The sequence below is a fragment of the Chrysemys picta genome, chromosome 4 (genome assembly GCF_011386835.1).
Source record: "Chrysemys picta bellii isolate R12L10 chromosome 4, ASM1138683v2, whole genome shotgun sequence".
Classification (NCBI taxonomy): Eukaryota; Metazoa; Chordata; order Testudines; family Emydidae; genus Chrysemys; species Chrysemys picta.
In genome coordinates, this window is record NC_088794.1 from 1,854,678 (window position 1) to 1,880,298 (window position 25,621).

Genomic DNA, 25,621 nt, shown 5'->3' on the forward strand with positions numbered 1-25,621 from the left:
CCCGGCCCCACCGTACCCGGCCCGATCTCCGATCCCCCGCCCCGCTCCTCCCGGCCACCGTACCCGGCCCGATCCCCCGCCCCGCTCCTCCCGGCCACCGTACCCGGCCGATCCCGATCCCCCGCCCCGCTCCTCCCGGCCACCGTACCCGGCCCGATCCCGATCCCCGCCCCGCTCCTCCCGGCCACCGTACCCGGCCCGATCTCCGATCCCCCGCCCGCTCCTCCCGGCCACCGTACCCGGCCCGATCTCCGATCCCCCGCCCGCTCCTCCCGGCCACCGTACCCGGCCCGATCTCCGATCCCCCCCCGCTCCTCCCGGCCACCGTACCCGGCCCGATCTCCGATCCCCCGCCCCCGCTCCTCCCGGCCACCGTACCCGGCCCGATCTCCGATCCCCCCCCGCTCCTCCCGGCCACCGTACCCGGCCCGATCTCCGATCCGCCCCGCTCCTCCCGGCCACCGTACCCGGCCCGATCCTCCGATCCCCGCCCCGCTCCTCCCGGCCACCGTACCCGGCCCGATCCCCCGCCCCGCTCCTCCCGGCCACCGTACCCGGCCCGATCCCGATCCCCCGCCCCGCTCCTCCCGGCCACCGTACCCGGCCCGATCCCGATCCCCCGCCCCGCTCCTCCCGGCCACCGTACCCGGCCCGATCCCGATCCCCCGCCCCGCTCCTCCCGGCCACCGTACCCGGCCCGATCCCGATCACCCGCCCCGCTCCTCCCGGCCACCGTACCCGGCCCGATCTCCGATCCCCCGCCCGCTCCTCCCGGCCACCGTACCCGGCCCGATCTCCGATCCGCCCCGCTCCTCCCGGCCACCGTACCCGGCCCGATCTCCGATCCGCCCCGCTCCTCCCGGCCACCGTACCCGGCCCGATCTCCGATCCGCCCCGCTCCTCCCGGCCACCGTACCCGGCCCGCCCTTCCCCGAGCCTCCTGCTCGGAGCGCTGCTGGCCGCCGTACCGGGATCCGATTCTGTCTCTGCTCTGGGCGGGGCCGTGGGGGCGGGGGGCGGGGCGGGGAGCCGGACTCCTGGGTTCTGGTTTCCATGGCGCCGCGGGGGCTCTGCCGGGCCCCCCCGCCCCCTCCGCGCCCCATGGCTCCCCTCTCTGCCCAGCTCGGCCTACGACCACGTGAGCAAGATCCGGGCGGCCATCAAGAAGATCAGCCCGTTCGAGCACCAGACCTACTGCCAGCGCACGCTGCGCGAGATCAAAATCCTGCTGCGCTTCCGCCACGAGAACATCATCGGCATCAACGACATCCTGCGCGCCGCCGCGCTGGAGCACATGCGGGACGTGTATCCGCCGGGGAGCCCCCCCTCGGGCCCCCTCGGGCCCCCCCACCCCGTCCCCCTCACCCCCCTCGGGCCCCCCCACGGGTCCCCCTGCGCCCCACCATCCCACCCCCCTGCGCGCCGCCGCGCTGGAGCACATGCGCGACGTGTATCCGCCGGGGAGCCCCCCTCGGGCCCCCCACCCCCCTAACCCCCCCCCTCGGGCCCCCCCGGGTCCCCCACCCCGTCCCCCTGCGCCCCACCATCCCACCCCCCTGCGCGCCGCCGCGCTGGAGCACATGCGCGACGTGTATCCGCCGGGGAGCCCCCCCTCGGGCCCCCCCACGGGTCCCCCACCCCCCTAACCCCTCCCACGGGCCCCCCACCCCGTCCCCCTCACCCCACCCCCCTGCGCGCCGCCGCGCTGGAGCACATGCGCGACGTGTATCCGCCAGGGAGCCCCCCCAGACCGGGCGCCCCCCACAGGCCCCCCACCCCGTGGGCCCCGCCCTGGCCATGGTGCCCCGTCTGTCCTGTCCCCACACTCCAGGGGAGTCACGTCCCAGCGCCGGGCGAGGGGTCCCCATGTGCCCAGCCCCCCCCCTCCCCAAAAGGCGCCATGTCTCCCTACCAATTGTGTTATGCTCCTTGACCCCCATGCCCCCCCCTCGGGGCGCCGCCCCCCCAGGTACATCGTGCAGGACCTGATGGAGACCGACCTGTACAAGCTGCTGAAGACGCAGCAGCTGAGCAACGACCACATCTGCTACTTCCTGTACCAGATTCTCCGCGGCCTCAAGTACATCCACTCGGCCAACGTGCTGCACCGCGACCTCAAACCCAGCAACCTGCTTATCAACACCACCTGCGATCTCAAGGCGAGGACCCCGCCCCCCCGGGCCTGGGCTCTGCGCCCCCAGCCCACCCCACATCCCCCCGTCCCTGCCCCCATGGCTCTGCCGCCCCCGCCGGCCCAGCTCCGCATCCCCCGTCCCTGCCCCATGGCTCTGCCGCCCACGCCGGCCCAGCCCCACATCCCCCGTCCCTGCCCCTGGGACCGGACTCTGCCACCCCCCTCAGCCCACCCCCACATTCCCCCGTCCCTGCCCTGGGCTCTGCCGCCCCCGCCGGCCCAGCTCCGCATCCCCCGTCCCTGCCCCATGGCTCTGCCGCCCCCAGCCCAGCTCCACATCCCCCATCCCTGCCCCATGGCTCTGCCGCCCCCCCAGCCCAGCCCCACATCCCCCGTCCCTGCCCCTGGGCTCTGCCGGCCCTGCCCCACATCCCCCCATCCCTGCCCCATGGCTCTGCCGCCCCCGCCGGCCCCCAGCCCACCCCACATCCCCCCGTCCCTGCCCCATGGCTCTGCCGCCCCCGCCAGCCCCCAGCCCACCCCACATCCCCCCATCCCTGCCCCATGGCTCTGCCGCCCCCGCCAGCTCCCAGCCCAGCCCCACATCCCCCCGTCCCTGCCCCTGGGACCGGACTCTGCCACCCCCCTCAGCCCAGCCCCACATCCCCCCGTCCCTGCCCCTGGGACCGGACTCTTCCACCCCTGCCAGCTCCTCAGCCCAGCCACCCCTGGGCTCTGCCCAGCGTGCAAGTCTGTCCCCCACCTCTCCAGCCCCTCCCCCCTTGAGCTTTGTGTTTGGGTGGGGGAGGGGGGCAGCCTGGTCTAATCCTCCCTCCCCTCCCCAGATCTGTGACTTTGGTCTGGCCCGCATTGCCGACCCGGAGCACGACCACACCGGCTTCCTGACAGAGTACGTGGCCACCCGCTGGTACCGCGCCCCCGAGATCATGCTCAACTCCAAGGTGAACGGCTGGAAGCCTGGCTCAGGGAGCCAGGACGCCTGGGTTCTGCCCCCAGCTCGGGGAGGAGGGGGGAATCTAGTAGGTTGAGTTGGGGGGGTCGGCTGGAAGCCAGGACGCCTGGGCTCTACCCTGGCAGCAGCGGGTAGTGTCAGGGGAACCAGAGCTCAGTTGATTTGCCAGGAATTTCCTTTTCTGGCCTGTTTCTCCAGGATGGCAAACCTGCAGCCACAGTGGGGTTGGGTGGGCGGGGTAAGAGCATGGGGCTCCCTGTCCCCGCCCCCTCTGACCCGCTGTCCATCTGTCCCCAGGGCTACACCAAATCCATCGACATCTGGTCGGTGGGCTGCATCCTGGCGGAGATGCTCTCCAACCGGCCCATCTTCCCCGGCAAGCACTACCTGGACCAGCTCAACCACATCCTCGGTGAGGGAGTGGGGCATCTTGGGCCTGGGAGGCGGGGCTACTAGAGGACACAGAGTGGCAGGTGGGGCTGCCGTGGAGGGGGAGGAATATCTGGATGACGGAGCTATGGGGCAAGGCTGTCTCCGGAAAGGAGGGGCCTCGGGCTGTGCGGTATCAGGGCGGGGCCTAGGCTAGCCCCTCCCCTCTCCATCCTGACTCCTCTCCCTGTGCAGGGATCCTGGGGTCCCCCTCGCAGGATGACCTAAACTGCATCATCAACATGAAGGCGCGGAATTACCTGCAGTCGCTGCCCCAGAAGGCCAAGGTGCCCTGGCCCAAGCTGTTCCCCAAGGCCGACCCCAAAGGTGAGGATCTGGCTCTGGGGGTCCCCTGCCGTGCCCTGGGTCTCCCTCGGATCCCACCTCCTGGGAGCCCCCCGGAGGCTGCCCCCTCACTGCCCCTCCTCTCATCCCTCCCGCAGCCCTCGACCTGCTGGACAAGATGTTGACCTTTAACCCCAACAAGCGCATCACTGTGGAGGAGTCGCTGGCTCACCCCTACCTGGAGCAGTACTACGACCCCTCGGACGAGGTGGGGGTCCCCGGACGCCTGGGTCCCCTCCCCAGAGCTGGGGGGAATGGGCTCTGGAATGGGCTCTGGTGGGTTAGAGCAGGGGGGGCTGGGAGCCAGAACTCCTGGGTTCTCTGCCAGGCTCTGGGAGGGGAGTGGGGGCTGGGAGCCAGAACTCCTGGGTTCTCTGCCAGGCTCTGGGAGGGGAGCGGGGGCTGGGAGCCAGAACTCCTGGGTTCTCTGCCAGGCTCTGGGAGGGGAGTGGGGGCTGGGAGCCAGGACTCCTGGGTTCTCTCTGTGGCACACGGAGGGGAGTGGGGGCTGGGAGCCAGGACTCCTGGGTTCTCTGCCTGGCTCTGGGAGGGGAGTGGGGGGCTAGGAGCCAGGACTCCTGGGTTCTCTGTGGCGCAGGGAGGGGAGTGGGGGGCTAGAAACTCACTGTCCCCTGCGCTCTGTGCAGCCGGTGGCCGAAGAGCCCTTCACTTTTGACATGGAGCTGGACGACCTGCCCAAAGAGAAGCTGAAGGAGCTGATCTTCGAGGAGACAGCGCGGTTCCAGCCGGGCTACCAGGGGCCGTGAGCGCTGGTCAGTACCTCCTTCCGCCCCAGGGGGCCAGGACATGGGGCTGTTCTCCAGGGGGCGCCAGCTCCCATCAGCCCCTGGGGGGACTGGCTGGCTCGGGGCTGGGACACGGGGCCGTTCCCCTCCAGGGGGCGCCAGCTCCCATCAGCCCCTGGGGGGACTGGCTGGCTCGGGGCTGGGACACGGGGCCGTTCCCCTCCAGGGGGCGCCAGCTCCCATCGGCCCCTGGGGGGACTGGCTGGCTCGGGGCTGGGACACGGGGCCGTTCCCCTCCAGGGGGCGCCAGCTCCCATCGGCCCCGGGGCGGGGGGGGGACTGGCTGGCTCGGGGCTGGGACACGGGGCCGTTCCCCTCCAGGGGACGCCAGCTCCCATCAGCCCCTGGGCGGCGGGGGGGACTGGCTGGCTCGGGGCCAGGACACGGGGCCGTTCCCCTCCAGGGGACGCCAGCTCCCATCGGCCCCGGGGCGGGGGGGGACTGGCTGGCTCGGGGCCGGGACACGGGGCCGTTCCCCTCCAGGGGACGCCAGCTCCCATCGGCCCCGGGGCGGGGGGGGACTGGCTGGCTCGGGGCTGGGACACGGGGCCGTTCCCCTCCAGGGGACGCCAGCTCCCATCGGCCCCGGGGCGGGGGGGGACTGGCTGGCTTGGGGCCGGGACACGGGGCCGTTCCCCTCCAGGGGACGCCAGCTCCCATCGGCCCCTGGGCGGCGGGGGGGACTGGCTGGCTCGGGGCCAGGACACGGGGCCGTTCCCCTCCAGGGGACGCCGGCTCCCATCGGCCCCGGGGCGGGGGGGGACTGGCTGGCTCGGGGCCGGGACACGGGGCCGTTCCCCTCCAGGGGACGCCAGCTCCCATCGGCCCCGGGGCGGGGGGGGGGACTGGCTGGCTCGGGGCCGGGACACGGGGCCGTTCCCCTCCAGGGGACGCCAGCTCCCATCGGCCCCGGGGCGGGGGGGGGACTGGCTGGCTCGGGGCCGGGACACGGGGCCGTTCCCCTCCAGGGGACGCCAGCTCCCATCGGCCCCGGGGCGGGGGGGGGGGGCTGGCTGGCTCGGGGCTGGGACACGGGGCCGTTCCCCTCCAGGGGACGCCAGCTCCCATCGGCCCCGGGGCGGGGGGGGGGACTGGCTGGCTCGGGGCTGGGACACGGGGCCGTTCCCCTCCAGGGGACGCCAGCTCCCATCGGCCCCGGGGCGGGGGGGGGACTGGCTGGCTCGGGGCTGGGACACGGGGCCGTTCCCCTCCAGGGGACGCCAGCTCCCATCGGCCCCGGGGCGGGGGGGGGGGGGACTGGCTGGCTCGGGGCCAGGACACGGGGCCGTTCCCCTCCAGGGGGCGCCAGCTCCCATCAGCCCCTGGGGGGACTGGCTGGCTCGGGGCTGGGACACGGGGCCGTTCCCCTCCAGGGGACGCCAGCTCCCATCGGCCCCGGGGCGGCGGGGGGGACTGGCTGGCTCGGGGCCAGGACACGGGGCCGTTCCCCTCCAGGGGGCGCCAGCTCCCATCGGGGCGGGGGGGGAGGGACTGGCTGGCTCGGGGCTGGGACACGGGGCCGTTCCCCTCCAGGGGGCGCCAGCTCCCATCGGCCCCGGGGCGGGGGGGGGACTGGCTGGCTCGGGGCTGGGACACGGGGCCGTTCCCCTCCAGGGGACGCCAGCTCCCATCGGCCCCGGGGCGGGGGGGGGGGCTGGCTGGCTCGGGGCTGGGACACGGGGCCGTTCCCCTCCAGGGGACGCCAGCTCCCATCGGCCCCGCGGGGGCTGGCTGGCTCGGGGGGTCTCACTGCCTCTCTCTTACCCCCCCCCAGGTCCGTCACGCTCCAGCCTAGACCTGCCTCCCTCTGAGAAGGTTTTGACCTGGTCCCTGCGCCCGGAGCGCCCCTCGGACTCTGATTTGGGGGGCTGGGGGGCCCCGCCCGAGGGGGCCAGCCCTGCCATCGTGCTGTATAACTGCTTCGCAATGTGGCTGTGACTCCTAAACCCCCCAGGCTGTGCCTCTGGGGGGGCCGGCGGGGGGGGCCCAGTGGGGGAATCTCTCCTGCTTCGTATCTAATGAGTTAACAATTGTAATTAGCCCCTGCCGTGCTGCTGGGAATGTGGGGGGCGTGGGGGGGCCGGGGTACTCCCTTAGGAGTTCCTATTGCCTCCCAGTTCCTGTCTGTCTCATGGGGGGGGTTAGTGCCTGCCCTGCTAACATGTGAGGGGTCCAGCCCCCTCCCCTGCCTGCCCTGCCTGCTCTAGTCTGGCAGGGAGGGGGGAGGATTTCTACTGCCCCCCCTGGGGGGGGGCCTGGGTGTGAATTGATGAGCCAGGGTTGGCGGCTCCCCCCGGGGTGAAAGAACCCTAGAGTTGGGGGGGGGGGGGAGGGGCAGATATTTGTATTTTCATCCCTCCCCCCACCTGGGGGCGCCACCCTCTGTTCAAAGGGCTACAGCAGCACCTGCTGCCTCCTCCTGGAGCCCCCCCCCAACTGACCTGCACATGAACCCCGGAGTCTGGGCTCCCTGTCCCCCCCCCCAACCCACTGGCAACACCCCCTCCCAGAGCTGGGAGAGAACCCCGCAGTCCTGGCTCCCCGCTCCCCCCCCCCCCCACTGGCAACACCCTCCTCCCAGAGCTGGGAGAGAACCCCAGAGTCCGGGCTCCCCGCTCCCCCCGCCCCCCCACTGGCAACACCCTCCTCCCAGAGCCCGGAGAGAACCCCAGAGTCCGGGCTCCCCGCTCCCCCCCCACTGGCAACACCCTCCTCCCAGAGCTGGGAGAGAACCCCGCAGTCCTGGGTCCCCGCCCCCACCCTCCTCCCAGAGCCCGGAGAGAACCCCGGAGTCCGGGCTCCCTGCCCCCCGCCCCCCCCCTGGCAACACCCTCCTCCCAGAGCCCGGAGACAACCCCAGAGTCCGGGCTCCCTGCCCCCCCCCCCCCACTGGTAACACCCTCCTCCCAGAGCCCGGAGAGAACCCCAGAGTCCGGGCTCCCTGCCCCCCCCTCCCCCCCACTGGCAACACCCTCCTCCAGAGCTCGGAGAGAACCCCAGTGTCCTCAGTTTCCCTGTCTGATTGGCTACCCCTGTCTGCAATGTGGGCTGATCCTTGGTCCTCCTGCCCCCCCCCCAGACAGAGCCCCCACCTGTCGGGGGCCCACTGGGAGCCGGCCCCGTGGGGGGGGAAGCTGGGGTGTTGTGCTGCTCTTGGGGGGGAATTGCCTGGGCTCTGGTGCCCCTGCTATGGACTGTACAGACCCCCCAATAAACCCTTCTGGATCCGAGCCTGTCTCTCACTGGGGGGAGCTGTGCTGGGGGGGGGGGGCGTGGGGCAGAGCCCCCCCCAGAGCCAGGCAGTTGGTTAATGAGCGGGGGGGGGGGCAGTAGGTGATGGACTTTGTCCCTGGGTGGTTGGGGAAGCTCTGGCGGGGGCGGGGGGGGGGAAGTGTCCCGGGAGGAGGAGGGGGGCTGCGGGGGGAAGGGGACTGTTCCCGCGGGGGGCCGTATCCCCGCGGGGGGGGGCGTATCCCGGGAGGGGAGCTGTGTCCCCGGGGGGGGGACTGTGCCTGCGCGGGGGGGGGGTAAGGGGAGTGCGCCCGATGGGGGGGCCGTGTCCCGGGAAGGGGGCTGTGCTCGCGGGGGGGCCGTGTCCCGGGAGGGGGGCTGTGTCCCCGGGGGGAACTGTCCCCGCGGGGGGGCCGTGTCCCGGGAAGGGGGCTGTGCTCGAGGGGGGGGCTGTGTCCCCGGGGGGGCCGTGTCCCCGGGGAGAACTGTTCCCGCGGGGGGGCGTCTCCCAGGAGGGAAGCTGTGCTCGCGGGGGGGCCGTGTCCCGGGAGGGGGGCTGTGTCCCCGGGGGGGGGGGCCTGTCCCGCGTGGGTGGCTGCTCCCGCCCCACCCCACCCCAGCCTTTGCCCCGCGCCCCGCCCGGACCGGCTCCTCCAGCCCGGCCGGTCCCGGCCCCGATCCCGCCCCGCTCCCGAGCCATGGCGGCCCCGCTCCTGCTGGCGCTGCCGGCCCTGGGGGGCTTCGCCCTGGCCTCGCTCTGCCTCCGCCGCCGGCCCCGGCTCCTGCACCGGCCCCGCCAGCCCCCGTTCCCCTGCCGCCACGTGGCCCACCGGGGGGGTGAGCGGGGGACCGGGGCGGGGGGGGAGGGGACGGCAGGTGCGGTGGGGGAGGGGCGGCAGGAGCAGGGAGGGGGCGGCAGGTGCGGTGGGGGAGGGGCACCAGGTGCGGTGGGGGCGGCAGGTGCGGTGGGGGAGGGGAGGGGCGGCAGGAGCGGTGGGGACGGCAGGTGCGGTGGGGGAGGGGCACCAGGTGCGGTGGGGGCGACAGTTGCGGTGGGGGGAGGGGGAGCTGGCTCAGACCCGACCCCCCCCCCGTGCCGAGGCTCTGCCCCCTCCCCCGCACCTGGCTTTGTAACCTGCCCTTTTCCCCCCACCTGTGGGGCGGGCTGGGAGGGTGGATTCCTCCCTTCTGCTCCTTGCCCTGAGTAGGGAGCGTTGCCATCCCGGATGCCTGGGTCCCATCCCGGAAGGTGTGACCAAGCTGGGGTTAGAAACCAGGTGTCCGGGTGGGAGACCCACATCGTCCCCAGGGCAGGGGGAACAGGAGCAGGGGGCAGGATAATCACCCCTGGGCTGGGGGCCTGGGAGCCGTGGGGCAAGGGAGCCGTGGGGCTGGGAGCTGTAGGGTGGGGAACAGTGGGACACAGGGCTGGGAGCGGTGGGGCAGGGGGCTGGAAGCAGTGGGTCTGGGAACAATGGGGCAGGGAGCCGTGGGGCGGGGGTCTGGAAGCAGTGGGTCTGGGAGCAGTGGGTCAGGGGTCTCTGACATGGGCATTCATTTCTCCCCCCATCGCCCCCAGGCTGCGGCGAGAGGATTGAGAACACCATGGAGGCTTTTACCCAGTGAGTGACCCCCAAGCGCCCTCTCCCACCCCTCCGCCCGCACCCCAGCCCCCCTCCCTGGTGTACCCCTGCTCCTGCGTGCCCCTGGCTGTGCCCCTCCCTGACCCTACTCCCCCAGCCCCCTGTCCCTATTAGTACATAAGAGCGTCTGGAACAGGTCAGCCAGAGGGTCCATCCAGGCTCGTGTCCCGTCTGCCAACGGCAGCCAGTGCCGGGGCCCCAGAGGGAATCACCGAGTGACCCACCCCCTGCACCCATTGCCAGCCCCTGGCAAACAGAGGCCTGGGCCACCATCCCCGCCCAGCCTGGCTAGTAGCCACTGATGGACCTGTCCTCCACGAGCGTATCTAGCTCTTTATTGAGCCCTGTTATAGCCTTGGCCTTCACAGCGTCCTGCAGCGAGGAGTTCCCCAGGTTGACTGTGTGTTGGGTGTTTGTTTGTTTTAACCTGCTGCCGACGAATGTCATTGGGTGACCCCTGCCCCCCCCCCCCCCGTCTCCCCGCAGCGCGGTGGCCCAGGGGACCCAGCTGCTGGAGCTGGACTGTCAGCGCACGCGGGACGGGGTCGTGGTGGTGTCCCACGACCAGAACCTGCAGCGCCAGGCAGGCCGGGACCAGAACATCCGGGAGCTGAACTATGTGGTAAGACCCCCGGGCCCCCCACAGAGACAGCCCCCTGGGACCCCCTGGCCCCTCCAGAACCCCCACCCCTATAGACAGCCCCATGGGGACCCCCTGGCCCCCACAGAACCCCCATGGAACCCCCTGACCCCATAGACAGCCCCACAGGGACCCCCTGACCCCCACAGAACCCACATGGGACCCCCACAGGGACCCCCACAGAACCCCCTGACACCTGTAGACAGCCCCACGGGGACCCCCTGACCCCCACAGAACCCCCTGACCCCCATAGACAGCCCCATGGGGACCCCCTGACACCCACAGAACACCCATGGGACCCCATGACCCCCACAGAATACCCATGGGATCCCCACCCCCATAGACAGACCCACGCGGACCCCCTGACCTCCACAGACCCCCCCAGGACCCTCACCCCCATAGAAAGCCCCATGGGGACCCCCAGATCTCCACATAACCTCCACCGGACCCCCACCCTCATAGACTGCCCCACAGGGATCCCTCGACCCCTATGGGAAACCCCAACCCCCAGAATGTCTAACTACCCATAGACACCCCAATCCATCGAACTCCCCGCACCCAGGTCCCCAGCCACCTGAGACCAGGCCATCTGGGACCTGGACTATGGGGGGACTATGGGGTGAGACACCCCCAAGCCCTCATAGATACCCTAGGAGCCCCCAACCCCAGACACGCCATGGGGACCCCCCACACTCCAAGCCCCCAAATACACCCCCCACAGGAGCTCCTCCCCAGCACCCCAAAACCCCCTCCTGGGAACAGGCAATCTGGGGTGAGAGAACCCCCAGACCTCCCTGTCAGCCCCCACCTGGATTACCAGATGAGCCCCTCCCACAAGTTAGCTCCTTTCCTGGGGTGTCTGCTGCCAACCCCCCCCAGATTGCTGACTCCCCACCTCTCTCCCCCAGGATCTGCCCCCCTATAGAGACCCCCTGGAAGTGACCTTCTTGCCCGGTAAGTAACCAGTTCCCTCCAGCCCCCACAGGAGGTTTTCCCCTGGGAGGGGGGACCCCAGGGCTGGGAGGGGGGCACCAGGGGGCTATCCCTGGGAGGGGGGGGCACCAGGGGGCTCTCCTCTGGGAGGGGAGGGGACAGGCCCACCCACTCAACACCCCCCTCCATCTTCCCCTCCAGGCGCCTTCTCCTACGGCTCTGACCGCCGCATCCCGCGCCTGGAAGAGGTTTTCCAGAAATTCCCCAACGTCCCCGTCAACGTGGAGATCAAACAGGACGACGAGGAGCTGATCCGGCAGGTGAGGGACCCAGGCGTCCGGCCCTGCCTTTCACAGGGACTGAGCCATGTATATGGGCCAGCCTGGTCCTGTTGGTAACTCACCAGAACCCCTCCTCCCCGAGGCCTTGGGAGAACCCAGGAGTCCGGGCTCCCAACCCCCTGCTCTAACCCCCTGAGCCGGGGAGTGAACCCAGGAGTCCTGACTGTCTGTCTGTCCTACCCTCAGGTGGCGGATCTCGTCCGGCGCTACCAGCGCTCCCACATCACCGTCTGGGCCTCCTTCCAGAGCAAAATCCTCAAGAAATGCAGGGCAGCCGTACGTCTGTCCGACCCTCCCGTCTGTCCGTCTGTCCCACCCTCCCTCTCTCCCACCTCCTGTCTGTCCAACCCCCTGTCTGTCCGACCCTCCCTCTCTCCCACCTCCTGTCTGTCCAACCCCCCGTCTGTCTGTTTGTCCCATCCCCGTCTGTCCGTCTGTCCCACCCTCCCTCTCTCCCACCTCCTGTCTGTCCAACCCCCCCGTCTGTCCGACTCCTGTCTGTCCGTCTGTCCCACCCTCCCTCTCTCCCACCTCCTGTCTGTCCAACCCCCTGTCTGTCCGACCCTCCCTCTCCCCCACCTCCTGTCTGTCCAACCCCCCCATCTGTCCGATCCCCGTCTGTCCATCTGTCCCACCCTCCCTCTCTCCCACCTCCTGTCTGTCCAACCCCCCGTCTGTCCGACTCCCGTCTGTCCGTCTGTCCCACCCTCCCTCTCTCCCACCTCCTGTCTGTCCAACCCTCCCGTCTGTCCGACTCCCGTCTGTCCGTCTGTCCCACCCTCCCTCTCTCCCACCTCCTGTCTGTCCAACCCCCCCGTCTGTCCGACTCCCGTCTGTCCGTCTGTCCCACCCTCCCTCTCTCCCACCTCCTGTCTCTCCAACCCCCTGTCTGTCCCACCCTCCCTCTCTCCCACCTCCTGTCTGTCCAACCCCCTGTCTGTCCGACCCTCCCTCTCCCCCACCTACTGTCTGTCCAACCCCCCCATCTGTCCGACTCCCGTCTGTCCGTCTGTCCCACCCTCCCTCTCTCCCACCTCCTGTCTGTCCAACCCCCCCGTCTGTCCGACTCCCGTCTGTCCGTCTGTCCCACCCTCCCTCTCTCCCACCTCCTGTCTGTCCAACCCCCTGTCTGTCCGACCCTCCCTCTCTCCCACCTCCTGTCTGTCCAACCCCCCGTCTGTCTGTCTGTCCCATCCCCGTCTGTCTGTCTGTCCCGCCCTCCCTCTCTCCCACCTCCTGTCTGTCCAACCCCCCGTCTGTCCGACCCCCGTCTGTCTGTCTGTCCCACCCTCCCACCTCCCGTCTGTCCCATCCCCGTCTGTCCCATCCCCCGTCTGCCTGTCTGTCTCATCCCCGTCTGTCCCCCCCTTCCTCTCTTCCACCTCCCGTCTGTCCTTCCCCCATCCCTCCCACCCCCCATCTGTCTGTCTGTCCCAACTCCCGTCTCTCCCACCCCCTCTGTCCACCTGGCCTCCCAACCCTCACAGCAAGACACCCTCCCCACAGCTCCCGTCCCCCTCTGTCCATCCATCCCCCCAGGTCCCCACACCCTGACCCTCTCTCCTCTCCCCAGAACCCCGACATGCCCTACATCTTCTCCGTGCAGCGCGGCCTCCTCCTGGTGCTTCTCTACTACACCGGCCTGCTGCCCTTCGTCCCACTGCCCGAGTCCTTCCTCCAGTTCCCGCTGCCCTCCATCATCAACAGGTGCCGCCGGACGCCTGGGTCCCGCGGGCAGGAGGGGGGCTGGTGGTTAGAGCGGTGGGGGGCTGGGAGCCAGGACTCCTGGGTCCTCTCCCCCGCTCTGGGAAGGGAGTGGGGGCTGGTGGGTTAGATGGGGGGGGCTGGGAGCCAGGACTCCTGGGTCTTCTCCCCAGCTCTGGGAAGGGAGTGGGGGCTGGTGGGTTAGATGGGGGGGGGGCTGGGAGCCAGGACTCCTGGGTCCTCTCCCTAGCTCTGGGAAGGGTGTGGGGGCTGGGAGCCAGGACTCCTGGGTCTTCTCCCCAGCTCTGGGAAGGGAGTGGGGGCTGGTGGGTTAGATGGGGGGGGGGGGCTGGGAGCCAGGACTCCTGGGTCTTCTCCCCAGCTCTGGGAAGGGAGTGGGGGCTGGTGGGTTAGATGGGGGGGTGGGTTGGACACCTGGGTCCAATTGACATGATCTCTTTCTCTCTCTCTCTCTCTCTCAGGACCTATTTCCCGGTGCCTAAAGGCTGCATGGGAAACCTGCTGGCAAAATTCACCCACATGTGAGTGGGGGGAGGGGACAGGAAAAGGCCACGCCCCCACCCAATCAAGAGACCTAAATTGCAAACCACGCCCCCACCCCCTTTCACCCCTTACATAGGTGGTCCCTTGACCCCTTCCCTCCGCCCCCTTAAACGGAGGGGAAAGTGGCATTAGCAGCACTGGAAACATGGTCCCCCCCACCTCTCTGACTGTGCCCCTCCCCCCAGGGTCACCATGAGGAAGAAACTTTTCAAACATCTGGAGGACAGAGGAATTCAGGTGAGGCTCCAGGGGGCTGCGGGGCGGGAGTGAGGGGCACCGGCAGGGCAGGGGGGGGCACGGGGCTGTGGGTCGGGAGTGAGGGGCACTGTTAGGGCTGGGGGGCTGCGGGTCGGGAGTGAGGGGCACCGGCAGAGCTGGGGGGGGGGGGCACGGGGCTGTGGGTTGGGAGTGAGGGGCACTGTTAGGGCTGGGGGGGTAGGGGGCTGTGGGTTGGGGGGGCAGAGCTGGGATGGGGGGGGCTGTGAGTTGGGGGGGGCAGAGCTGGGCTGGCAGGGGGATGCAGGTTGGGAGTGAGGGGCACCGGCAGAGCTGGGGGGGGGTACGGGGCTGTGGGTCCGGAGTGAGGGGCACTGTTAGGGTTGGGGGGGCGGGGGGCTGTGGGTTGGGGGGCAGAGCTGGGCTGGGCTGTCAGGGGGCTGCGGGTCGGGAGTGAGGGGCACCGGCAGGGCTGGGGGGCAGGGGGCTGGAGGTTGGGGGGGACAGGGCTGGGCTGGGGGGGTCTGCAGGTCGGGAGTGAGGGGCACCACCGGGGCTCTTTTCACCTCTGCCCCCCCCCCCAGGTGCTCCTGTGGGTGCTGAACGAGGAGAAGGATTTCGAGGAGGCTTTTAGCTACGGGGTCTCGGGGGTCATGTCCGACTACCCCGCCCTGCTGCGCCGCTACCTGGACACCCACCCACCCCCCGGGCAGGACGAGACGGACGAGTGACGGGGCTGCTGCCCCTTCCTGGGGGTGCCTGATGGAGGGTTGGGTGGCTCTGCCCATGGTCATTCTCATCGCTGGGGTCTGAGGGTCGGGAGTGAGGGGCACCGGCGGGGCTGGGTTGGGGGGGGGCTGCAGGTCGGGAGTGAGGGGCACCGGGGGATGTATTGGGGGGGGGCTGCAGGTCGGGAGTGAGGGGCACCGGGGGATGTATTGGGGGGGGGCTGCAGGTCGGGAGTGAGGGGCACCGGGGGATGTATTGGGGGGGGGGCTGCAGGTCGGGAGTGAGGGGCACCGGGGGATGTATGGGGGGGGCTGCAGGTCGGGAGTGAGGGGCACCGGGGGATGTATGGGGGGGGGGCTGCAGGTCGGTAGTGAGGGGCACCGGGGGATGTATTGGGGGGGGGCTGCAGGTCGGGAGTGAGGGGCACCGGGGGATGTATGGGGGGGCGCTGCAGGTCGGTAGTGAGGGGCACCGGGGATGTATTGGGGGGGGGGGGCTGCAGGTCGGTAGTGAGGGGCACCGGGGGATGTATTGGGGGGGGGCTGCAGGTCGGTAGTGAGGGGCACCGGGGGATGTATTGGGGGGGGGGCTGCAGGTCGGTAGTGAGGGGCACCGGGGATGTATTGGGGGGGGGCTGCAGGTCGGTAGTGAGGGGCACCGGGGGATGTATTGGGGGGGGGGGCTGCAGGTCGGTAGTGAGGGGCACCGGGGGATGTATTGGGGGGGGGGGGCTGCAGGTCGGTAGTGAGGGGCACCGGGGATGTATTGGGGGGGGGGGCTGCAGGTCGGTAGTGAGGGGCAGCGGGGGCTGTATTGCGGGGGGGGCTGCAGATCGGTAGTGAGGGGCACCGGGGATGTATTGGGGGGGGGGCTGCAGGTCGGGAGTGAGGGGCACCAGGGGCTGTATTTCGGGGGGGGGTCTCATTAATAAATTCGCTTTGGATTAATTCGTGTCTCTCTCTCTCCTTCTCCCGGCGGTGGGGGGGGGGGGTTGAACCGGGGCCTGGGGCGGGGTCTCCGCGATCCCAGGGACGTTCCTGTCGCCCAGAGCTGGGCTCGCCCCTGGCAGCGCTCCCGGACACCTGGGTCCCTTTCCCCACCCCGCGATGTGGGCACTGAGGGAGGGTTCAGCTGCCCGGCCCCACCCACACACCAGCCGGGGCGAGGCTCCTCCATGCCCCCTCTCCCTGCCTGGCCCATGTTCCCTCCCCCACCCCAGCCTGGAGTGCCCCCTCCCCCAGCTCCCCCTCCCTGGCCCTGCGTGCCCCCCGCACCCCTCTCCACCCCACACACAGCAGCGGTGCTGCCCACTTTAAACCCCGCCCCCTTTATTCAGATCCGCCCTCTTCCCCCTCAGCCACTCCGCTGCGCCCTCGCTCCGCCCAGCAGCGCCTCATTTGCATGCCGCCTTCCCGTTGGCGGCTGGGGGTGGCGCAGGGGCTGCTGGGAGGAGGGGGTGGGGGGGTGCCAGCTGGTTTGTAAACAAGCGCTGGAGCCTGCGCTGGAGCCTGGGGGGTCCCCGCGCTGCGCCCCCCGCCCGGCCCCTCACCCTCAGCCACAAAGACCAGGGCCACAGGTGAGGCGTCGGGCGGCCCCGACACTGCGGGTCCCTTATGGGGCCGGAAAGGGGGGGTGTAGATGTATGTCCGCCTCTATAGGGCTCGGGAGGGGGATTGTTTGTGGGCGGGGCCAGGAGGCCCTATAGATCGGGGTTCTAGAACTCATCCCCGTAATGTGTGGGGTTTATAGGGGGGGTGCACGTAGTGGTTACAGCCCCCACTTTCTGGGCCTAGGGGGGCGGCGCGGGAGTACCTTTCCCCCATAGATCGGACCAGCTGCCCCAGGGGCTGTAGCGCGTATGGCTCGCGGGGGGCCCTTGCAGAGACCCTATGGGGAGCTGCTAGGCAGGCAGGGTCTCTATGGGGTTAGGCCCCTAGCAGCCAAGGGGACCCGGAACCTACTGTCCGTCCCGCCCCCCTAGGGGCCCGGCTTGCAGCATCCCTGGCGCGGGGGGAGGCCAAGGCCGGGGCAGCGCTGGGTGCAGGGGGGTGCTGTGGGGCGGGCAGGGGAAGAGCCGGATGGGGGTGAGGAAGCAGGAGACAAACCACATTGGAGCCAGGACGCCTGGGTTCTCTCCCCGGCTCTGGGAGGGGCGTGGGGGCTGGTGGGTTAGAGCAGGGGGGGCTGGGAGCCAGGACTCCTGGGTTCTCTCCCCAGCTCTGGGAGGGGAGTGGGGGCTGGTGGGTGAGAGCGGGGGGGGGGGCTGGGAGCCAGGACTCCTGGGTTCTCTCCCCAGCTCGGGGAGGGGAGTGGGGGCTGGTGGGATAGAGCGGGGCGGGGGGCTGGGAGCCAGGACTCCTGGGTTCTCTCCCCAGCTCGGGGAGGGGAGGGGAGGGGGGCTGGGAACCAGGACGCCTGGGTTCTATCCTTGGTGCTGCTACGGCCTCTTGACAATCGGTGAGAACTGACCAGGGCGAAAGGCAGCCGGGTGGATGGTACCCGGGCTGGAGTGAACCCAGTGCCGGGGGCACTGCTGCAGAGAAGCTCGCAGCGCTGCGGGGGAGGGCCTGCCGGGGTCACCGCTGCGGAGAAGCTCGCGGGGCTGGGGGGGGAGGTCCCGGCGGGGGCACAGAGAAGCTCATGGTGCTGGGGGGACAGGGCCCGGCGGGGTCACCGCTGCGGAGAAGCTCGCGGCGCTGGGGGGGAGGTCCCGGCGGGGGCACCGCTGCGGAGAAGCTCGCGGCGCTGTGGGGGGGAGGGCCCGGCGGGGGCACCGCTGCGGAGAAGCTTGTGGCGCTGGGGGGGAGGGGCCCGGTGGGGGCACCGCTGCGGAGAAGCTCGCGGCGCTGTGGGGGGGAGGGCCCGGCGGGGGCACCGCTGCGGAGAAGCTTGTGGCGCTGGGGGGGGAGGGCCCGGCGGGGGGGCACCGCTGCGGAGAAGCTCGCGGCGCTGGGGGGGAGGGCCCGGCGGGGGCACCGTGGCGGAGAAGCTCGCGGCGCTGGGGGGGAGGGCCCGGCGGGGGGCACCGCTGCGGAGAAGCTCGCAGCGCGGGGGGCAGGGCCCGGCAGGGGCACCACTGCGGAGAAGCTCGCGGCGCTGGGGGGGGCAGGGCCCGGCGGGGGCACCGCTGCGGAGAAGCTCGCAGCGCGGGGGGCAGGGCCCCGGCGGGTGGCACCGCTGCGGAGAAGCTCGTGGCGCTAGGGGGGCAGGGCCCAGCGGGGGCACCGCTGCAGAGAAGCTCGCGGCGCTGGGGGGGAGGGCCCGGCGGGGGGCACCGCTGCGGAGAAGCTCGCAGCGCGGGGGCAGGGCCCGGCAGGGGCACCACTGCGGAGAAGCTCGCGGCGCTGGGGGGGCAGGGCCCGGCGGGGGGCACCGCTGCGGAGAAGCTCGCAGCGCGGGGGCAGGGCCCGGCGGGGGCACCGCTGCGGAGAAGCTCGTGGCGCTAGGGGGCAGGGCCCAGCGGGGGGCACCGCTGCAGAGAAGCTCGCGGCGCTGGGGGGAGGGCCCGGCGGGGGGCACTCCTGCGGAGAAGCTCGCGGCGCTGGGGGGGCAGGGCCCGGCGGGGGGCACCGCTGCGGAGAAGCTCGCAGCGCGGGGGCAGGGCCCGGCGGGGGGCACCGCTGCGGAGAAGCTCGCGGCGCTAGGGGGCAGGGCCCGGCGGGGGCACCGCTGCGGAGAAGCTCGTGGCGCTAGGGGGCAGGGCCCGGCGGGGGGCACTCCTGCGGAGAAGCTCGCAGCGCGGGGGGGAGGTCCCGGCGGGGGCACTCCTGCGGAGAAGCTCGCGGCGCGGGGGCAGGGCCCGGCGGGCTCCCAGCTGTGTGTTTTGCTTTGCAGTTGCTGCTCTGCCCCACGGGCCGAACCGGCGTCTCCCAGTGGCCGGAGCAATCCCGGGCCGCGGCGCCGGCGGCCGCCATGGTCCGGCTCTCCAAGCCCAAGACATTCCAGGCCTACCTGGACAACTGTCACCGCAGATACAGCTGTGTGCACTGCCGGGCACATCTGGCCAACCACGATGACCTCATCTCCAAGGTCACTGCTGGGGGGAAGCTCGCAGCCTGGAGGGAGGGGGAAGGGAAGTGGTTGCAGCATGTTCAAGTAAACAACACAAGGGGAAGTGGAGGGACAGGAGACGGGGGGGGGGGCAATGAGTGGGGAGGTAAAAGCCACAGCTCTGCCGGTGCCCCTCACTCCCGACCCCGCAGCCCCTGCTAGCCCAGCCCTGAGCTCCCCCCCCAGCTCTGCCGGTGCCCCTCACTCCCGACCCGCAGCCCCCGCTAGCCCAGCCCTGCCCCCCCCCAGCTCTGCCGGTGCCCCTCACTCCCGACCCGCAGCCCCCGCTAGCCCAGCCCTGCCCCCCCCAGCTCTGCCGGTGCCCCTCACTCCCGACCCGCAGCCCCTGCCAGCCCAGCCCTGCCCCCCCCAGCTCTGCCGGTGCCCCTCACTCCCGACCCGCAGCCCCTGCCAGCCCAGCCCTGCCCCCCCAGCTCTGCCGGTGCCCCTCACTCCCGACCCGCAGCCCCTGCCAGCCCAGCCCTGCCCCCCCCCAGCTCTGCCGGTGCCCCTCACTCCCGACCCGCAGCCCCTGCCAGCCCAGCCCTGCCCCCCCCAGCTCTGCCGGTGCCCCTCACTCCCGACCCGCAGCCCCTGCCAGCCCAGCCCTGCCTCCCCCCAGCTCTGCCGGTGCCCCTCACTCCCGACCCGCAGCCCCTGCCAGCCCAGCCCTGCCTCCCCCCAGCTCTGCCGGTGCCCCTCACTCCCGACCTGCAGCCCCTGCTAGCCCAGCCCTGCCCCCCCCAGCTCTGCCGGTGCCCCTCACTCCCGACCCGCAGCCCCTGCCAGCCCAGCCCTGCCCCCCAGCTCTGCCGGTGCCCCTCACTCCCGACCCGCAGCCCCTGCTAGCCCAGCCCTGGGCCCCCCCCCATCTCCGCCGGTGCCCCTCACACCCAACCCGCAACCCCTGCCAGCCAAGCCCTGGGCCCCTGCTCCACAGCTCTGCCGGTGCCCCCCCACTCCCGTGGCTGTGAAGGGGTAACTGAGTTTGAGCCGTTAATAAGTGATCTGGGCTCAGTGGTGGGGGAGGATTGGGGGAGCAGGGCGACTGTGGGGGGGAGCTCAGCCTGGGTGGGGGAGGGGCTCGCTGGGTTTAAAGACCCTCTTGTCTTTTATTCCAGTCTTTCCAAGGGAGTCAGGGAAGAGCTTATCTCTTCAACTCAGTGTGAGTACATTTGGGGGAGGGGGGGTGGGCAGGGAATGGGACCCAGGCATCCGGGACAGCTCTCAGAGACTGGGAGACAATGGGACCCAGGCGTCCGGGACAGCTCTCAGAGACTGGGAGACAATGGGCCCCAGGTGTCCGGGACAGCTCCCAGAGACCTGGACAGCAATGGGACCCAGGTGTCCGGGACAGCTCCCAGAGACCGGGACGGCAATGGGACCCAGGCATCTGGGGATTTATCCATGCAGGGTTCCCAGCCTGCTGGGGGAGGGCAAGAGCGCCTGGGATGGGGGGTAGGACCCAGGTGTCCGGGCATTGACCTCTCCCCCCCTCCCCAGGGTGAATGTGGGGTGTGGGCCGGCTGAGGAGCGGGTGCTGCTGACAGGGCTGCACGCGGTATCGGACATCCACTGTGAGAGCTGCAAGACCACGCTGGGCTGGAAATACGTGAGTGGGACCCGGAGCCCCCAGGGACCCCCCCGAGCCCTCCAGAGTGCCCCTGCTCCCCCTGCCCCCCGGAACCCCCTGCTCCCCCCGAGCCCTCCAGAGCGCCCCTGCTCCCCCTGCCCCCGGAACCCCCTGCTCCCCCCCGAGCCCTCCAGAGCACCCCTGCTCCCCCCCAGGGACCCCTGAGCCCTCCAGAGCGCCCCCTGCTCCCCCTGCCCCCCGGGACCCCCTGCTCCCCCCGAGCCCTCCAGAGCGCCCCTGCTCCCCCCCAGGGACCCCTGAGCCCTCCAGAGCGCCCCTGCTCCCCCTGCCCCCCGGAACCCCCTGCTCCCCCGAGCCCTCCAGAGCGCCCCTGCTCCCCCTGCCCCCCGGAACCCCCTGCTCCCCCGAGCCCTCCAGAGCGCCCCTGCTCTCCCTGCCCCCCGGAACCCCCTGCTCCCCCTGAGCCCTCCAGAGCGACCCTGCTCCCCCCCAGGGACCCCTGAGCCCTTCAGAACACCCCTGCTCCCCCTGACCCCCAGGACCCCCTGCTCCCCCTGAGCCCTCCAGAGCGACCCTGCTCCCCCCCAGGAACCCCCTGCTCCCCCTGAGCCCCTCCATCCAGAGACCCCCCAGAATGCCCCTGCCCTGAATGACACCCCATTCCCCCCCCCAGCCCCGCTCCCAGAGACCCTGACCCCTCTCTGGCCTCCAGGGTCCCTCTGCCACCCCCCTGATCCGACCCCCACCTCCTCCCAGAGCGCCTGCCCCTCCGGCGCTGGTGCATGGGCCCTGGGGGGCTGGGCCCGGGGGTGGGGGCCCCCCCGCTGATGCAGGCTCCCTCCCCCCAGGAACAAGCCTTCGAGAGCAGCCAGAAGTACAAGGAGGGGGAAATACATCATCGAGCTGAGCCACATGATCAAGGACAACGGCTGGGACTGACCCTGGCCCCCCAAACCCCACCGCAGCGGGGGGCGGGGCTTCGCACCCTCGTTCCCATGGAAACCAGCAGCAAGGCGGGGCCTTGCAGCATCAGTTAGGGGGGCTCCCTGGCACCGTTTCCATGGAGACCCATCCCAAAGCTGCTCCCCTCCAGCAGGGGTGGGGCGCCCCTCCCGGTTGCTATGGAGACCTCCCCACCCAGGAGCACTCCGTGAGAGGAGGGGACTTTACTGAGCATTCTGGGGGGGGGCAGGACACGCCCACCGTTAGGGGGGAGGGGGAGGGGGACCCCCTTAGATGCTGTGTTGTGTCGGGGGGCTGGGCGCAAAGGGGGGGCTGTACAGTATTGAGTGTGAATCCGTCGTGTGTAAATAAAACAGCTTCCAATGGGAGTGCGCCGGTGTCTGCTCCGTGCCCAGCAGGGGGCGCTGCGCTGCGCTGCGCTATAGGGTAACAGGGGCCCCCAGGGGCTGGGAGAACCCCCCCCCCCAGCTCCAAAGGCTCGGTGCGGGGGGTGCAAAGGATCATGGGCCAACGGGCTGGAAGATCTGCCATGGGTCCCGGGCCAGGGGTTGGCAGCCTGTGGGGCAGCAGGGTACGGGGAGCGCCCTGTGACACTGCCCCATTGGAGAAGGTCAAGGGGGATCAGAGACCCCCAAATAAGTGGGGTGCATGTTGCCCCTGGCTGTAGTGGGGGGCGCAGAGAGAGGGGTCTGGTTTTCCCTTCCCTGGACGCCACGGGGCGCCGGAGCCCCTTCGGCAGCTCCAAGGAGCTGGCAAACTCCGAACCCCCCAACCCCTCCCCCTGCCCTCTCCCAGCACGGGGAGAACCCAGGAGTCCTGGCCCCCAGCCCCCTCCCCTGCCCTCTCCCAGCGCGGGGAGAACCCAGGAGTCCTGACTCCCACCCCCCCTACCCCGCTCTAACCCACTAGCCCCTCCCCTGCCCTCTCCCAGCGCGGGGAGAACCCAGGAGTCCTGGCCCCCAGTCCCCCTGCTCTAACCCACCAACCCCTCCCCTGGCCTATCCCAGCGCGGGGCCGGGGAGAACCCAGGAGTCCTGGCTCCCAGCCCCCGCCCCTCTTGCAGCTGTCTGGCACAGCTGTGAAAACAGCTGGATGACAAATGATTCCCCCCGCCCGGCCCCCCAGCCTTGTAAACCCGGCCAGGATCAATCAAGCCACTTTGGAGCCAGGGTGTTAATTAGGCAATTAGGTGGCTTCAAGCGGGAGGAACCAGGACTGGGGGGGGGGGGGGGGGGTCCGGGAGTGTGGGGCACCGGCACAGCTGCGGGGCGGAAGTGTGGGGCACCGGTGGAGATTGGGGGTCTGGCAGGGGCCTGCGGGTCGGGAGTGAGGGGCACCGGCGGGACTGGGAGGGTCTGGGGGGGGGAGGCAGGGGGGCTGCGGGTCGGGAGTGAGGGGCACCGGCGGGACTGGGAGGGTCTGGGGGGGGGGCAGGGGCTGCGGGTCGGGACTGGGGGGGGCACCATAGCTCCCAGGCCCCGCAGTCCTGTGCATCTGCCACTTTCGCTTGTCCCTGTGAAGTCCCCTCCCCCCGACCCCCAGCCGCTGCCCCCCGGGCTGCCCCAGAGCCCCCCCGGGCCTCTAGCCCCTCCCGCTCTCAACGTGCCATTTGGGGTCTCACTTCAAAGTTCCTCGGGACGCCCATAAATAGGGGGCTGCGCCCAGGGGAGCGGCCAGAGCCAGAGCAGAGCCGCGCTGCGTCCCCTGGGCCAAGAGAACCCAGGCGTCCGGGCTCCCAGCCCCCCCCCCAACCACTATCCCCACTCCCCTCCCGGAGCCAGGAGAGAACCCAGGCGTCCGGGCTCCCCGCCCCCCCCCCCCTCAACCACTATCCACACTCCCCTCCCGGAGCCAGGAGAGAACCCAGGTGTCCGGGCCCCTCGGCATGTACCATCCGTCGGAGATGTTCCCGCAGTTCGGGGGGTCCTACCCACTGCGCCCCGCTCCCCATGGGGGGCTCCCGGCAGGCTTCCCCCAGGGGCAGGGGCCCCAGTACGAAGGTTTCCGCTACCCAGGTGAGCGGGACGGGGGGGCTGGGGAAGGGGAGCCGAGAGAGGTGGGGGAGGGGACACAAGGATCTGGGGGGGACCCAAGGGGCAGCTGGGGAGCACAGGTGGAGATGCGGGGACACGGGATTCGGGGGGGCAGAGGGGGAACAAGGGGCAGACCAGTGGGGTTCCCTGGGGCACCGCACGGGGTGTCTGGAGAGCCCCCTGCCCCCACCCCCCGCGGACAGCTGGGCTCTTAGCACCAGATAGTGACCAAATGGCGGGATTGGCAGCGAGATGTGAGATTACTGCAGCCTCAGAATGTGTGACCCCCCGAGCCCCCCACTCCTGACCCGCAGCCCCCGCTACCCCAGCCCTACCCCCCCAGTCCGCTGGTGCCCCCCACTCCCGACCCACCGCCCCCATTACCCCAGACCTGCCCCCCCCAGTCCGCTGGTGCCCCCCACTCCCGACCCACCGCCCCCGTTACCCCAGACCTGCCCCCCCCAGTCCGCTGGTGCCCCCCACTCCTGACCCGCAGCCCCCGCTACCCCAGCCCTACCCCCCCAGTCCGCTGGTGCCCCCCACTCCCGACCCACCGCCCCCGTTACCCCAGACCTGCCCCCCCCAGTCCGCTGGTGCCCCCCACTCCTGACCCGCAGCCCCCGCTACCCCAGCCCTACCCCCCAGTCCGCTGGTGCCCCCCACTCCCGACCCACCGCCCCCATTACCCCAGACCTGCCCCCCCCAGTCCGCTGGTGCCCCCCACTCCCGACCCACCGCCCCCATTACCCCAGACCTGCCCCCCCCCAGTCCGCTGGTGCCCCCCACTCCCGACCCACCGCCCCCATTACCCCAGACCTGCCCCCCCAGCAGCTCTGGTGCCCCCCACTCCTGACCCGCAGCCCCCGCTACCCCAGCCCTACCCCCCCCCAGTCCGCTGGTGCCCCCCACTCTCGACCCGCAGCCCCCGTTACCCCAGACCTGCCCCCCAGCAGCTCTGGTGCCCCCCACTCCCGACCCACTGTCCCCATTACCCCAGACCTGCCCCCCCCAGCAGCTCTGGTACCCCCCACTCCTGACCCGCAGCCCCCGTTACCCCAGACCTGTTCCCCCAGCAGCTCTGGAGCCCCCCACTCCCGACCCGCAGCCCCCGTTACTCCAGCCCTGCCCCCCCCCAGCTCTGCCGGTGCCCCTCACTCCCGACCCACAGCCCCTGTTACCCCAGCCCTGCCCCCCCAGTCCGCCCGTGTCCCCCACTGCTGACCCGCAGCCCCTGTTATCCCAGCCCTGCCCCCCCAGTGTCCGCCCGTGCCCCCCACTCCCGACCCGCAGCCCCCGTTACCCCAACCCTGTCCCCCAGCTCTGCCGTGCCCCTCACTCCCGACCCGCAGCCCCTGCTAGCCCGGCCCTGCTCCCCCCAGCTCTGCCGGTGCCCCTCACTCCCGACCCGCAGCCCCTGCTAGCCCAGCCCTGCCCCCCCCCAGCTCTGCCGGTGCCCCTCACTCCCGACCTGCAGCCCCTGCTAGCCCAGCTCTGCCGGTGCCCCCCACTCCCGACCCGCAGCCCCCGTTACCCCAGACCTTCCCCCCCACAGCAGCTCTGGTGTCCCCCACTCCCGACCCGCAGCCCCCGTTACCCCAGCCCTGCCCCCCAGCTCTGCCTGTGCCCCCCACTCCCGACCCACAGCCCCTCTCTGACGGTCTCTGCTCCCCCAGATCTGGACGGCGTCTCAGCCCCCAAGTTCGAGCCCTTTTGCCCCGCATTGGATCGGGCTGGGCGGCTCCTGGGCCCCTCACCCTCGGGGCCCCTGCCTGCCCCACCCCTGCCCTACGGGGGCGGGCAGCAGCTGCCCCCGACCGAGCCCCCCCGCCTGCCCCCCAGCGTGCGGATGAGCCTGGAGAACCGGGAGCTGTGGAAGCGGTTCTGCGCCCTGGGCACCGAGATGATCATCACCAAGTCGGGGCGGTAAGGGGGGGTGGGGCGGCCCTGGGGAGCGAAGGGTCCGTGGGGGCGTCTCTGGGGTGGGGGGGCCCTGGGGGAGGGAAAGGTCCATAGGGGAGGTCTCTGGGGTGGGGGGGTTCTTGGGGAGGGTCCGTGGGGGGAAGGGTCCGTGGTGGGGTCTCTGGGGTGGGGACCCCCGGGGGGGCGTCTCTGGAGTGGGGGGTCCATGGGGGGGGGTCTCTGGGGTGAGGGGGCCGTGGGGGAGAGAAGGGTCCATGGGGGGGAAGGGTCCGTGGGGGAGCTGTGGGGGAGGGAAGGAGCCCAGGGGGAGCAGAGGTGGGGGGAGCCAGGCTGTATTTTAGGGGTCACAGGACATCCCCGACCCCACTGGATC

At 71.3% G+C, this 25,621-nt stretch overlaps 4 protein-coding genes across 6 annotated transcripts; all 4 read left to right on the forward strand.

Annotated features, from left to right (window-relative positions):
• Nucleotides 1-1,420: 1,420 nt before the first annotated feature.
• MAPK3 (mitogen-activated protein kinase 3) lies at nt 1,421-7,917 on the forward strand. Of its 2 annotated transcripts, none has more exons than XM_065591081.1 (8): nt 1,421-1,450; nt 1,970-2,159; nt 2,980-3,096; nt 3,405-3,519; nt 3,732-3,863; nt 3,980-4,089; nt 4,529-4,654; nt 6,462-7,917. In XM_065591081.1, the coding sequence occupies exons 1-7, from the start codon at nt 1,440-1,442 to the stop codon at nt 4,646-4,648; spliced, it is 795 nt and encodes a 264-aa protein (XP_065447153.1). In that variant the 5' UTR covers nt 1,421-1,439; the 3' UTR covers nt 4,649-4,654; nt 6,462-7,917. The 2 variants fall into 2 exon arrangements, with proteins under 2 accessions (XP_065447153.1, XP_065447152.1); XM_065591080.1 differs by lacking the exon at nt 1,421-1,450 and adding an exon at nt 1,668-1,725.
• A 595-nt stretch (nt 7,918-8,512) lies between these two features.
• GDPD3 (glycerophosphodiester phosphodiesterase domain containing 3) lies at nt 8,513-14,795 on the forward strand. 2 transcript variants are annotated; one of them, XM_065591073.1, is made up of 10 exons: nt 8,513-8,755; nt 9,498-9,540; nt 10,048-10,183; nt 11,110-11,155; nt 11,336-11,454; nt 11,662-11,751; nt 13,049-13,182; nt 13,662-13,721; nt 13,929-13,980; nt 14,544-14,795. In XM_065591073.1, the coding sequence occupies exons 1-10, from the start codon at nt 8,617-8,619 to the stop codon at nt 14,688-14,690; spliced, it is 966 nt and encodes a 321-aa protein (XP_065447145.1). In that variant the 5' UTR covers nt 8,513-8,616; the 3' UTR covers nt 14,691-14,795. The 2 variants fall into 2 exon arrangements, with proteins under 2 accessions (XP_065447145.1, XP_065447146.1); XM_065591074.1 differs by lacking the exon at nt 8,513-8,755 and adding an exon at nt 9,010-9,167.
• Nucleotides 14,796-16,105: 1,310 nt separating this feature from the next.
• Nucleotides 16,106-21,407, forward strand: LOC135982828 (protein yippee-like 3). Its single transcript, XM_065591083.1, is given in 6 exon segments — nt 16,106-16,264; nt 18,523-18,717; nt 19,860-19,903; nt 20,242-20,350; nt 21,181-21,216; nt 21,218-21,407. Coding segments are annotated over 5 exon segments (360 nt in total). The 5' UTR covers nt 16,106-16,264; nt 18,523-18,600; the 3' UTR covers nt 21,272-21,407.
• A 1,328-nt stretch (nt 21,408-22,735) lies between these two features.
• Nucleotides 22,736-25,284, forward strand: LOC135983458 (T-box transcription factor TBX6-like). Its single transcript, XM_065595757.1, has 2 exons — nt 22,736-23,310; nt 25,002-25,284. The coding sequence occupies exons 1-2, from the start codon at nt 23,181-23,183 to the stop codon at nt 25,253-25,255; spliced, it is 384 nt and encodes a 127-aa protein (XP_065451829.1). The 5' UTR covers nt 22,736-23,180; the 3' UTR covers nt 25,256-25,284.
• The last annotated feature ends 337 nt before the right edge of the window (nt 25,285-25,621 follow it).

Excerpts from the sequence above, each read along its gene's own strand:
- GDPD3 (XM_065591073.1), top strand. The coding sequence starts at position 8,617 with ATGGCGGCCCCGCTCCTGCTGGCGCTGCCGGCCCTGGGGGGCTTCGCC. Across the intron at positions 9,541-10,047 it reads ACCATGGAGGCTTTTACCCA|CGCGGTGGCCCAGGGGACCC; the intron begins GTGAGTGACCCC and ends GTCTCCCCGCAG. Across the intron at positions 13,981-14,543 it reads TGGAGGACAGAGGAATTCAG|GTGCTCCTGTGGGTGCTGAA; the intron begins GTGAGGCTCCAG and ends CCCCCCCCCCAG.
- LOC135983458 (XM_065595757.1), top strand. The coding sequence starts at position 23,181 with ATGTACCATCCGTCGGAGATGTTCCCGCAGTTCGGGGGGTCCTACCCA. Across the intron at positions 23,311-25,001 it reads CGAAGGTTTCCGCTACCCAG|ATCTGGACGGCGTCTCAGCC; the intron begins GTGAGCGGGACG and ends CTGCTCCCCCAG.
- MAPK3 (XM_065591081.1), top strand. Across the intron at positions 3,097-3,404 it reads AGATCATGCTCAACTCCAAG|GGCTACACCAAATCCATCGA; the intron begins GTGAACGGCTGG and ends ATCTGTCCCCAG. Across the intron at positions 4,090-4,528 it reads ACTACGACCCCTCGGACGAG|CCGGTGGCCGAAGAGCCCTT; the intron begins GTGGGGGTCCCC and ends CGCTCTGTGCAG.